The 13,438-nt window shown below is 37.2% G+C and overlaps 1 protein-coding gene across 1 annotated transcript in view; it reads right to left on the bottom strand.

The window, feature by feature from the left end:
* TJP1 (tight junction protein 1) overlaps nucleotides 1-13,438 on the bottom strand; it is a 44,976-nt gene that overhangs the window by 17,263 nt on the left and 14,275 nt on the right. Inside the window, exons 8-19 of the mRNA XM_010084988.1 lie at nucleotides 10,515-10,651; nucleotides 7,970-8,075; nucleotides 6,969-7,119; nucleotides 6,308-6,416; nucleotides 5,647-5,866; nucleotides 5,040-5,224; nucleotides 4,806-4,901; nucleotides 4,307-4,389; nucleotides 3,178-3,388; nucleotides 2,527-2,627; nucleotides 997-1,350; nucleotides 333-584 (exon numbers count right to left, since the gene is read on the bottom strand). Coding sequence (XP_010083290.1) covers nucleotides 333-584; nucleotides 997-1,350; nucleotides 2,527-2,627; nucleotides 3,178-3,388; nucleotides 4,307-4,389; nucleotides 4,806-4,901; nucleotides 5,040-5,224; nucleotides 5,647-5,866; nucleotides 6,308-6,416; nucleotides 6,969-7,119; nucleotides 7,970-8,075; nucleotides 10,515-10,651 — 2,005 coding nt within the window. The remainder of the gene's footprint in view (nucleotides 1-332; nucleotides 585-996; nucleotides 1,351-2,526; nucleotides 2,628-3,177; nucleotides 3,389-4,306; nucleotides 4,390-4,805; nucleotides 4,902-5,039; nucleotides 5,225-5,646; nucleotides 5,867-6,307; nucleotides 6,417-6,968; nucleotides 7,120-7,969; nucleotides 8,076-10,514; nucleotides 10,652-13,438) is intronic.

The raw sequence follows: 13,438 nt of genomic DNA, 5'->3' as shown, positions 1-13,438 counted from the left end.
AGGGAAATAACAGATTTTTTGAAGACCTCATTAATAATCAGCAGAACACTGACAAGCTAAAAAAAAGCCACATGTAAAGTAAAATCAAAATACAGAATGCAGCTTTTTTAAAAAAAATCATCTTTTTGAGAAGTGGAAAGTATGCAGTTTGAAGCCATGCACACAAAACATTAGATGATGCTTAGCAATTCAGATGCACCAGTTTTTGTAGCCTGCATGATCTTTCATAGGAAAAAAATTAGAAGGAATTCTCCAAATAAGGGCAAAACAAAAAGATCATATGCTAGCTTGATGGATAGCAGGAAATCAGTGCAACAATGCGGCACAGGTACCTTTGCTGGATCTATATGCGGCGATAAGGATGATGGCTCTTGATCTCTTAGGACTATATGAGCTCCCTCAGCACTTGATGTTCTTAAGGGGCCTGCTTGTGGTTGGTAAGAGTTGAAAGGAGCAGTGGTAGGCTCCTCCAGTCTGACATTAGTTAGGTTTACATTAGCATTTACTGCAGAGGTTGATGAGGTTGCAGGGTTTGATTCAGGCGACGGGGAAAGGTAAGGGACTGCAGATGAGGCTTCTGCTTTCTGTGAAGTGTTTAAAATATTTTAAATATACTGCTATTCAATCACTGCATGACTTTTTGATTTATATTAAAATAATGTAAATGATGCTTTGATCAACACAGCTAGATGTAGAATGAAATGTACTGAAAGTATCATGCATTAGCCCTTACAGAAATTAATTATGTTGAAGATTAAAAAAGAAAAACATTTAGTCAAAGTAGAATGGTACTTCAATTCCCCTCCTGTCAGAATGAGTCACTAAAACAGGTAGGGCAAACTGATTCTCCAATTCATTATAACAGGTTATTGTTCCTGTTGACAGATTTTTGTATGCACTCACAACACTGCTAAGCAGACTATAAACACAGATTTCTCGTTCAATACAAAGACTTGCAATGGAAAGTAAGTGTATAGCGGTCAGTAACTTTCTTACCGGCTGAGTAGTAGTTGTTTTAAATCCTGAAGAGTCTATTCTGAGATTTGGTTGTGGCTGAGCTTGAGATGCATAAGTAGGGTAAGTTTGAGTTTCATGGTGGATTCCGGAAGAATCTTCTCTAACGGGTTCAGAAGAACGTGTAATAGCAGATTCAGGAGGAGTCCCAACCTCATCATTCAGAGTTTCATCCAGTTCTTGATCAGTATAAGCACCCCCTTCTGTATCTGTGTCTTCATAATCAGATGTGTGTCTACTGTCTGTGCTGTACATAGAATATTCACTACCAGGAGCTGAGAGGTAAGAAAGGCGGTCATCGTGTAGGTCAAGGTCATCACTTGTAGCACCATCTGCCTGTGTCAAACAAAAGCAGAGTACACATTTATACCTTTTGAGGTAGAAATACCTCTTAAAGAATGCCCTTTTTCTTGCAATGTAAAGCTAGGAATTTTTTTGGTGAGTGATTATGAACTGAACAAATGGAATGCATCTATCTTGTTCTGAACCACACAGAAAGTCTGGCAGTTAAAAAAGTTATATTCCAAATCCAGCAGCATAGCAAAAGTATGAGAATTCTGAATATCACAGGGGAGAAGAAATTGGGTTTCAATCATTGGAGATATTAAGTTTACATCTAAAAGCCATTTCTGCAGTCTAGCTCTTTGAATATTTTTACTAAAGGGTCAGATGACTGTCAGCATAAGGGAGGAGAGAGCGCACAGTGTCCATGGAAATCAAAGTATTTGGGAAGATACAAAGCTGCACTTTAAAGTGATATGATGATACTGGAATCACTAGCTTGAATGTAGACACAAGGAGGTGAAAGGAGCTCAATCTGAGCAGAAACAGATGATACAAATATTAAGAAACACACACCAATAGCTGATTCATCATTTGCTTACTTGTAGTTGGCACTTCACTTGATAATAGCTCCTCAGGAGGATGGATATAACATGTATAGCGTAATATGCAGCTTGAGAAGGCAAGTGGAGTTTTAGTGGGGAACACAGAATACTAACTTGGGATTTTGTATCCATGTTCTCACAACTGAGAGAACACAGCTCTCAAATGTCAGAAAGAACATGAATATGCCACTTGCTTTTATATTAACGAAAGAAATAATCCATCACTGGGCAATCCCAGCCCATGGTACCAACAGAGCAGAACACCCAGAAATTCTTTCATGAAAAAGCATCCAGCCCCAACAAAGTCTTCAAAGCAATAATAAAACCTCCAGTTAACAGTGGCAATGAACAAATGCTCTCACTTGCTACACTGCGACATGCACAAGGACAACTGTACAGAATAACTGCACTAATATAGTGACAAATCAGTTTTGAGCAGATCACACAGCCATGAGGCATTACTGCATTAGATCTTCAAATGATGGTTAAAATGAGGAGGAAAAAAGGAAAACAAACTTAATTCCAAAAGTACCTGCCCATATCTGTAATACCAGTAAGAATGAAAGAACAGAAAACCTCTCGTAAGTACATTTTGTCATTTCTCCCCAAACATATTATTTCTTACCTTTCCTTCCGAAACCCACACTAGTTGATTCTGTTGTTGCTGAATTGCTTCCTTTAGAGCTCCATACCATCCTTCATTCATTGAATTCAAGTTAATGGTAGCTAGAAGTACAGCAGGTTAGTTTCACCTACGATTTCTGCAGAACTACGAGAAGGATCCATACCAGCAGTAATAAAAGCAATATAAACTGACAGGTTAAAACTATAGATTTAAATAGTAATTTACATATTAGTATTCAAAGCAGCCTTAAGGCCCAATGTGGTTTGAGACTCTTTATCTCATACGAAACACCAAGTTAACAGTAGCTTAGAATGAAGTGGGGCTTGAGTTTAGCCAGACTGGAAAAAAAAAAAATAAAAAATTGCTGCATCTTCCTATTTATTCAGATGTTTAATTTCAGCTGATGATCCTGCAAAGCCACCAGGCCTATTAGAAATGCCATTTTGATGTTTCAGATCGCTTTACATTTGTGCAGTCATGTGCAAACAATGCACACATCAATGAACTATTGGTTATTGAACGGGGGAGCCTGAACAAGTCAACAACTGCTTGACTTGGTCCATTTCCAGAGAAGTCTGGAGGAAGAAGTTACTCTCATCCGACCTCCTCCTCCCTCTCAAACATACTGGATTAGTATTTCTAATTACTTACTTGTAAAGAGATGGTGATTATTTTTGCGTAGCTTGTGAGCTCTTTCATACAGCTTTCTGGCACTTTTTCGTGATTCTGGGCACAACCTCATCCTCATAGTCTTTACACCCTGCTTAGAATCAGGATTTAGGAACACTACAATAGGGTACCACTGCGCATAATTCAGACGGTCCACTGCATTAGGAGTGACATCTAATAAAGCATGTTTGTCCTGTTATGATAAAAAGGACAGAGGCAGGGAAATGAATCACTTCATACTAGATTTATTACTTTTTAAACATTCTCTACAAATTCATTTTGTATTACCTTTACAGAATTCATTATTTCAAAGTACCAATTTAAATTCTTTTCCTATTTGAATATCAGAAACCAAACCAATTCCCATACCAAGCTACATAGGCAGGTACACTTTGAACCGTAGGACTGATTGCATAACTGACAACCATAATATTTAACTCCCTATTTTTAAAAATTCTCCTCAGAGTAAGCAGGCACTAGAGTAAAAATAAGCAGTTTCCTATTAGTATTCTGCTAATAGGAAAAAAGGAAAGGTTGAAACACAAGACCTAGACTCATTACACTCCTCCATTTTCTTTAAAAAAAACACCAAAACCCAAAACCCCACTCTTGAATCCAAAAACTTGGCCAGCTTTCATCCACTGCAAGATTTCTGTCAAGCACACAGCATGCAGTATCCCCACTCAGCTGCTACAGTAGCTCCCTTCCCTCCCACCCCTTTGGGCATCTGAAAGGCTCGCACTTTGTTTTCAAGTAAGGAAATAAAAAGGTGAGGAGTAGAGCCTCGTATCAGGAACTAAGGTCAGAAGTTTTAAGGATACTAAGGAAGTGAGATTGAAGGACGCTTTCCCCTAGTCCTTGCACGAAAAAAAGAAGTCAAGTTATTTCCCTGGAACAAAGCCTAGAATTACTTCTAGGCTGCAATTATTAACATGGATAAGGAAAGGGGTGGTGATATTTTTTTATTAACCAATGGAAAGACGAGAAAGTTATTTTTAAAGAAAACACACTCATTCATTATTTTTCTACATTTATAACACCCAACACTTTACTTGATGATACTAGTTTTACTCTTCTTGTGTTAAAAGTACAGTGACAATAGCAGACTTACTCTATCAATTATCTGTTTTATAGTGTGAAGACGAATAATGCCAGAACTACGTTGGTCGGTACCAGCATCTCTTGGTTCACTTTCTGGTGAAGAGGACACAGTCAAAATCTGTTGTAAGTTTACAACATACTGTACATTCTCTCATTAAGATAAAACAAACCATGTCATAGCTCAAATTGTCTACTCACATTGAAGACAAGCCTCCTGCTTCAAAATAATACAAAAAAATCTGGCCATAAAAATAGCTACATCTTTACAAAAGCACTCAGAAACAGGCTAATAAGGTATTGAATTAAAATGAAATTTGAGAAGGCTATAAATAGAACTAATATCAGTTTTACCTTCAGAGAATTATCAGCAAACAGAGCTTACATTTAGTCTGTTAGTTCACATTGTCAACATCTTGTTAAACGTGTTAACAGCTAAATAATGTAGAAACGATCTAGCAAAAGAAAGTAGACTATTTCATAACTGCAGAAAAACCTGATCTCACACTTACTTGCAATTTGAAAGATATCTGGTTCTTCTCTAGCAAGTTTCTCCCGTGCCACATCAGCTATTGGACCAAAAATGGTTACAGGTCTGAGAAATCCAGCTAGAATTGAAGGAAAACAAAGTAAGAATATATTGATTGCTTAAAACAAATGCAAGATACTCTTAAATATATAGGATAACACAAAGCAAAACCTGCAACAATAATGAATACAAGAAACAAACAAGAATAAAGCCATACCTTCCCGAAGAACAACTCTTTCGTAGGCCGGAAACTTTGTCTGAACAGGTTGGGCAGAAAGATCTTCTCTGCTTTTTCGGAGATTTCTTTTTGAGCTACGCAAACCTCGGAATCTCCAAAAATCTGCTCGATCTCCTCCAGCTGTCTTTGGAAGTGTGTACTGTACGCTAGCTAGCTGCTCAGCTCTACAATGACAACAAATCCCACGCAGTTACCGAGGAAGTCAGCTTCTGAAGTGATGTTTGACTAGCAAGCTTATACTTCCAAAAAACACTACCACCTCCTGAATCAAGCTTTTGTTATTTCTGTATTAGAAAGTACAAGATTGAACTACTGAAGCTAATATCACAGTTCTAAAGCTTTATATAGCCTTGTCTCTTGTATTGAAAAGAAACTTAACGGGTTTTTTTGTGGACTGTACAAGCCTCAAAAGCAAATCCATAGATCAGCATTTAACTTCAATTTGTTTTAACATTTTTGTCCCCTTTTCTGACTGAACCAGTTCTATAAACTAGTGTCCTGCTGACAAGTCAAATCATTCATTACACAGATACAGAATTTAAAATTGTAGTTTTGAAACAGCAATTGAAGTATTTTAAGATTGTACCTGTTTTTGTTAGGTATGATACCTCTTTCAACTTCCTTATGATTCTTTCCAATTCGAATTGCCAGCCATGAACCCAGTTTGCCATTGTACAGAGTGTCCACCACCCGGAACACTTCACCTTTGTTGAAACTTAGTCCATAAGGAGATTCCTTTTCATATTCAAAATGAGTTCTGATATAGAAAGAATCCCCTACATCAGACTCAACAATGCGACGATAAACTGAAAAAATAAAAACCCCAAAAATATGAAGTGTTACATAAATTCAAGTGACGTGCTAATGTTCACAAGAGTTACTCAAAGCAGTGCCTCACCCTAATTCTCTTTGCTTTAAATATACAATATTACTTCAAGAAGCCTTAATGTCTCAGAGCTGCTCTATTTTAAACAGCATAATTAACAATATAAATCCAACTTTCATGGTCAAAAATTTGGTGCTAGTGCAAGCTCAATTCAGTTCCTCTGGAAGGAATGAATCTTACTGGGAAAGAAGTCTGTGTGTGCACACATATCAGTGTAATCACTCATTTTCAACTACAGACTCTCCTGCTCCTTTCAAGGTTTAATGCCAATATTTTTGTCAGATGCTGGGGGTCATTTTCAGTGGGGTTTTGTGCTGTTCCAAGGAGTCTACTACATTGTTCCCAATATACAAATATTTACCATCTTTCTTCTTCTGTGCCAAAATGGTTACTTCTTCGCCTTTAGGAAGATCAAGCAAAAAAAGGACAGCTTCTTCTCTGATGATATTTGTGAAGTCTACGTTATTTACCTGGTACCAATGAAGTAATCAGTTTGATTTAGCATACAACATTATAAGAGATTTAATTATACAATGGGAAATCTAGATCAACTTATTGCTAAGACTTTTTTTTTTAATTCAGTTTCATACATACACACACACCAAGTGCATGTATCTCAAGATGTCTCTTGTACTTGTAAACAGTCCCACTTCATTTCTTGATAAAAGCATAGCTTCCAGAACCTATTCCAGAATAGGTAGCTGCTCATTCTGTATTCTTTAGATCAATATTATGGAGAACCTATAAATGTCAGTAACATACACAGCCCTCTAAGAATTTAGCGACCCAACAGTTAAAAAACCAACTTTTTCAACTGAATTAGTCTAAGAAATCAGATGTAAAACTTACTAACCTTCCTAGCAACAGTACAGTAACAGAAGATTTTGCTGCTATTAAGTCATCTAATAAGTACATAGAGAAAAAAAACCGTATGAACTACAAAGACAATATATTCAATACTACAGAAGGAAAACCTGCTTTGGTACAACAAAACATTTGTACTCTTATTGTTTTTGACATACCCTGAGAATCTGGTCCCCTTCTTCTAATCCTTCTTTTGCTGCAGGGCTGTCTTCCAGAACACCAGCTACAAATATGCCAACGTCATTGCCACCTGCTAGTCGCAAGCCCACACTATCTCCTTTTCTGAATTTCACCAGTTTCATGCTTGGCCTAAAGATTGAGAAAATTTTCCACTTAGAAGTGTAATAACTTAAAATATCCCAGTAAATTTGAGACTGAATAATTTTGCAGGCAAATTAGTCCCTGCAAAAGACTAATTTGCCTATCATTTCAATTAGATATTATGCTACACACACCATTAACTGCTCATCAACTGCAGCATTCCAACACTCATTAGCAGCACTTCAAAAAGCCCACCTGTATTTACTTGTTTAGTGGGGTTTGTTTGTCTTACACTCACATAGTGATTTAAGTGAGGCACTTTGACACATTCTTCCAAAAATATTCCTCCTTTTAAAGAACGGTGCTGACATATAGATCTATTTTGGAGATTAAGATCAATTTGAGACAAAACGAAACTAGAATCTGTTCTCATAGACACTAATGTCCATAAAGGAGATCCCAGTTCAAGCAGACTCATTTCCACGTCATGACTTTGCAGATTTCTGCAGTGATTTTTGTTCGTCGCTCTCCAATTACTATGAAAGGAAAGGAATAAAAAAGTATCTCTCCTCTCTCTGGAGATGGGGATGGGTCAGGAGGGGTGATAAAGGCCCAGGGAGAGATAAACACTGCAAGTTCTTTTCACCAGTCGATCATTGTAACTTCTCATTTCCATAGAAAATTAATAGACTTAAAAACAGTATATTACACAACGCAAGTGCCAACAAGGCTCAGGAATGAGCCTGAAGTCTTCATCCTAACGTTTCTGAACAAAAGTGTCAGGACAGCATACTGAACTTTACATCAGACCATTTATACAGGTTATTCATCACCTTGGACAAAAGCTCAGTTTGCTCAAGGACAAGGCAGATTAGAATAGCGTTTAGAGTTGCATTACCGAAGCATTCCATCCTCATGGGTTGAATTGGGTAAAGGACCATCAGATGGACTGACTGGTAAATCCACATCTGGCTGACCTCCTTGTGCATACACTGGTTTTGGTTCTATTAAAATATCAAAAGATTTCAAATATACATTTGGTCATTTAAAGATGAAAAAGCAAAGTTTAACTTAGTTAAGAGCTTAATGACTTCTTCAGTAGGCTTCCTCTACCCCACTTAAACCCACTTAAAGATAAAAGTGAAATATATGAAACCCAACACAACGGACACACTCACCATGCCATTCAAAGTAGCACGATTACTGGCCTAATTATTGCTTCAGTAAAATCCCAAAACTTCCTTTGTACTTCATAAGGTATGTGAAGCTATAAGAACTAGAAGGCTTCATGCATGCGAGACCACTTTCAACCTTGCTGTTTCTCACCTTGATTTATCTGACATAACTTGCTTATTTTCCAGTGGCTCTCTTCCCTCAATAATTCAATTTTTGAAACAAAAATACCACAAATGCTCCAACTGCTGCTGTCAGCAGATTTCAATGCTTACTTTGGTCCAGCTGGTGGTTCTTAAAGATAAGCACTTACTACAGCTCTACTGCACAGATTCTCTGGAGTCCCTGGGAGGAAACGGCCACTGCAGTCTTCCCTCAGAAATGAACACTAATAGGGCTCTTCTCTGCTACATGGTGGCTCATGTTAGAAGAACTCGTATTAAAGGTTTGTCTCTGCACACTCGAAAAAAATTTATTTCAAATGAGTCTGACACTTTTAGTCCAATATCCCTGATCTCCCCAACAAGTGCACTGTTTTCCTTTCACATCACTAGAAGGGCTAGTTTGAAATTGGGAATTTCAGACAACAGTTTGGTAATAATGCCTTTTCTAATGGGACTTTTGCCCTTACCATACAGTAACATAATATTTTCCATCAAGTCTTTAATGATCCTTTCCTAGCCTAAGCCTCTGATAATCCCTCTGAATCAATACTCTCCCTTCCACCCTCTTTGATATAATCAACCATGACAGTTGTCTCGTCCATAGTCTAAGGAGCAAACTGTCTCAGAATCTGCCAACTACTTTTCTAACCACATTTTCACTACAGTCTTTGAAAGATCCTTATTTCCCTAGAGCTTTCTGTGAGGCTGTTCAAGCATTATGCCCTTTATTGCACCTTTTTATCTCAGACTATATATTATGGCAAGTTAATTTTATCTATGCACACAAATCTAAATATTAAGTACTGGCCTACATCTCCACCCACACAAACTAAATATTTCTATGTGCCTCTTCCCATTCACCCAGGGACAGAACATTTCTTCCCTACTAACCAACAAAATCCCCACAGTACTTATTACTTGCTTTCCAGACCCTCAAACCAATTGTTAGTACAACACTTGGGATTAAGAACAATCTCAAGGGTCTCCTATCCTGGCTGGCTTTGTACTATGCCAAGTATTAATCTTCAATATCTTATAGAAATACAGAATTCATCTTTCTAATCTCACTACCACATCCTTTATCTATCTTGACAAATATCAGCTTACTTCACTCACATATTTTCCTAACACACCTGCAAAAGATCACCTCCTATGACAATCTTTTTGATAATGGCTGCTACATCAGAAAACCTACTGTTCTCATTTTCAAGATCTTTCAGTCTATCAACATCACAACTCTTCCAATTCTTCACTGAGCTACTGAATACTACATGCAGTAGCATCACTGCTCATCCCTTAAGTCTTCAAACATTTCCAAGCTTGAGTGCTTTTTCTCATCCTACCCAGCCTTTCAAGAACAGCTACCTCTTTACCATCTGCACAGCTCCTCTTTCTCTACTTACAATTTCACTAAAGCACTTCATTCTGTAAACAAAAAAAAAAAAAAATCTTATAAATCAGCCTGCCCAGAACAGTGTCCTGTCACCACATCATTGTATGTTTTTTTCTTTTTTATATCAACTGACTTTTATCTGCTGCCATTTAACTTATACTTCCCTTTTGGAAAAAAGGAATGAGATTTTGTTCTGGTGTTATTAGTTGTACTGCACTTGTTAAAATGCCTTCTTGAGCCATAACTGTAGTCAGTAAGTGCTACAGCAACAAAGCATTTCAGAGTGTTTTAAGTTGTGTCCTGGGAACACTAGGTCTAAACAGGCTTAACTACATCCTTGTTTAAATATAGTCTACTACAGTAACCTATAAAAAACAGTCTACTGCTTGACTCTCAGAAGAGAAATGACAGACTTTAACCCTGCTTGAGGAATCAGAACAAAACTCTCCACAACCATCACCTATAAATACAGCTCTAATCACGGACGTTTGACCCCTATATAATGCGCAGACCACACAAGCTTGGGTTTTCAGGACCAAAACTCTTAAGGTATTATGGTTACAAAGACTGTCTGTATTCAGAGATAAAAATAATTAGGACTTGATCTGTTTTAAGACTTTAGAAAACATTCCACAAATATGGAATGGCATAAAGTCTTTACTCGTTATCCATTCTCAACAACATGCACAATTAATACATTAAAATATTTTTACCTGGGATTGGTGGAGTCTGTTTTTCAGTTCTTTCAACTGACACCTCTTCCATAGTTTTAGAAATATCATCTGCATTCTTTACAGGTGTAGAGACAGCTCCTGGTTTAGTAATTCTCTCATCTTCTCTGCTTCGAAGACTATATTAGAAAAAAAGATTCCACTCTGCATATAGAATTGTTTCTGTGACCTCAGCCTACCAAGACTAAAGAATAAATCCTTTCCTTCATGAGGTTCTGCTTTGACAGGTAAGGAATTACCGATTACTACTTAAAGTTTTGTTCTTAGACTATCACATTATTAATAATTTTTACCATTTCTGAATATTTTGTCCCTAACTTCATGTTTATAAAGGGCTTCTCTAGATAGGGATATTTAAAATGAGGAAGGACACGGTGAGACAGACTGATCCCTGCTGCAAGCACACAAGTCATACACTGCTGTATATTGAAAGCTATATGAGAAGCAAAGGGAAGAAGAGAAGAGCAGCAGGTCCAGTGGTCTTTTTGTCAACTCTCCCTGTACAGATCACAGATTTTTAGACTTCATTCTTAGGCTTTGCTGTGAGAAAGCTAATTTATCTGCTCCTTTGTGTGGCAGCTGCCCTGGAACACAAGCGCTATCAGTGTGGCTCTGGGTAGGGCTTTGCAGAGATAAAGGGTAGAACACAAACATTCCCCTGATTTCTCAGTCTTCAGAGAGGACGAGGCCTTCAATCCACTGCTATTACTTACACACTCAGTCATCCATGTATTTTAGTAAAAGGACAACTTGCTGCTTCTTATGCACTGCCTACACATGCTTAGAGTATAAAACAAAGGCATACATGACAAGTTCAAAAAGAAAAACACTTCTCTTGTTCTTTAAGTGATGAGAGCAACTAAAGCTCAAAAGAACATGTTGTCTGTTCCTTTAGCTCAAAGGATGAGGCATTTTTATACTGTCATATAGAGGTGCAGCCACCCACTGTACCACAGCAGAACTGAACAGAACATACGCTGTATCTTGAAACGTAACTGCTACACTGCTATCTGTTGAATAGTCAATAATTGAATAGGGTTCAGGGCAGATGAACTTTAATTATCATCTGGAAAAACAAAAGTAGATCAACATATCAAAGTGAGTCTTAATTCCAGAGCATGTACAGTTTAAAAAAAAAAAAAAAACAAGAAACCACCAAGAGGCCATGAGATGTTCAAAGTATCTATTTAGTTCCTGAGAGCTGGCAAATAAGCAAGGATATAAAAGAAGGTATTTGAGAGAATACAGACACAAACAAATCAGAGCTTTTCATACAGTATCAGACTTAATTGCCAAGGAGGGGAAAAAAAGATACTTTCTCAAAGATAACAACATCTGGATCAGTAGGTTCAAGTCCATCTCCTATCATAAAGCAGAGGTCTGTATTGGGAGGAGAGGTGGCAGGGGAAGAAAAGTTTTTCACTACCAACAGCTAGATGGTGCTACTAGGCAATAATGAGTATCACTTTCCATAAAAGTACAAATGTATCCAAAAAAAAGACATTATACAGAGTAAAGACTGTTTATTTTAATAAGAATCCAAGAGTTGGAAGCATGATTTAGGAAAACAGATGCCAGCAAATCTACCTATCCAAGATATGTGAGAAAGAATAAAAGAAATAGGAAACATCTAAATACAGGCAGAAGATGCTTTCCTGAAGCAATGTGAAGTTTGAAACATCAGAAACACAGCTTAGCTATTCAGCCAAGACATTCTAAGACTTTTCAGTACTTTCTTCTGACAGTTTTAAAACTGTGTGCCTGAAAGCAGCTAAAAGCAAACAGAATACAGAAAAATACTGCAATAATCACAATCCAGGCATCCTTGCATTGTAAACAATTCTCCTGCTATAAGTCACTGACAAAAACAAGTACAGCAGCCTACTTTTAAAAGACCTTACTTGTGCCTTTTTTATTTAGATAAACCCCTTTTGGGGGGCTTCCAGAGTTGATTCAAATTATGCTAAAACCATTATGTCTAGCAAAATGAGCAGTAAGAAGCTATGCTTCTACTTTGTTCCCAAACATCACCAATAAAATTTTTCTTATTCCTCTTTCAGATTTCCAGCATATTTTCAGTTGTATTTAAAATTAAGTACATAAGCTAAAAAAGATATGTATTTTACTTCCAGCACTAAACTTAAATACAACCTTGACTCCTCATTCCCTTGAAAATAGTTCCTGGCTCGTTCAAACAGCTAAATATATTTGTTTTTAATACATACTAAGTGTCTTATAAACAAAGTCCTGTCATAGTGTAAGCTACAACTGATTCCCCTTCCCATCCAAATATTTTTGGGTAATGAGCACTAGTTAATGAGATATTACAGTAAATTTGCCCATGAGCCCTCTCTACCTGTTTCCAAACTTCTCCTAACACTTAACAGTAGCATTATTCCAAAGTAGTAGTCCTTCTGTTTTGCTTTAAAAATAAGACCAAATACACTGCAGTTACCACACGAGGACAAAGTTCATTTGACATTTCTTTTCCACATAGTCCAAAACCATGGTAATTTTATGTTGCTTTTATACCTGCATATATCCAAAAGGAGCATAAATACAGAAGAAAACAGCTCTCCAGAACAGTAACTAAAATACAGACACTGGGGGCGTAGCACAAAGAGTCCGGTAAATATCTGAAGCAATATGCTTCTTGATGAGGCTTCTTGCATGTAGGCAAACACACTCCACCCTGCCAACTAAATGCCTGCAAAAGTTCAGTTCTACATAAGACAGCAAAGTTTAAATGGCAAAAAAGCTGACAGAAACACACTTGTTGTAGAACAAAAAGGAAAAAAATCAGAACCAGCAGGAGAGTATAATTTTTCCTGATTTTGCTTAAATTGTCCAGTAAGCACTGAATATTCCATGTTACAAGACAATACAGGAAACAACTTGATGCTGTC

The sequence above is a fragment of the Pterocles gutturalis genome, unplaced genomic scaffold, assembly GCF_000699245.1.
Source record: "Pterocles gutturalis isolate BGI_N339 unplaced genomic scaffold, ASM69924v1 scaffold23570, whole genome shotgun sequence".
Taxonomy (NCBI): Eukaryota; Metazoa; Chordata; class Aves; order Pterocliformes; family Pteroclidae; genus Pterocles; species Pterocles gutturalis.
The sequence above is the reverse complement of the archived record's forward strand: the minus strand, read 5'-3'. Positions and strand labels throughout refer to the sequence as shown.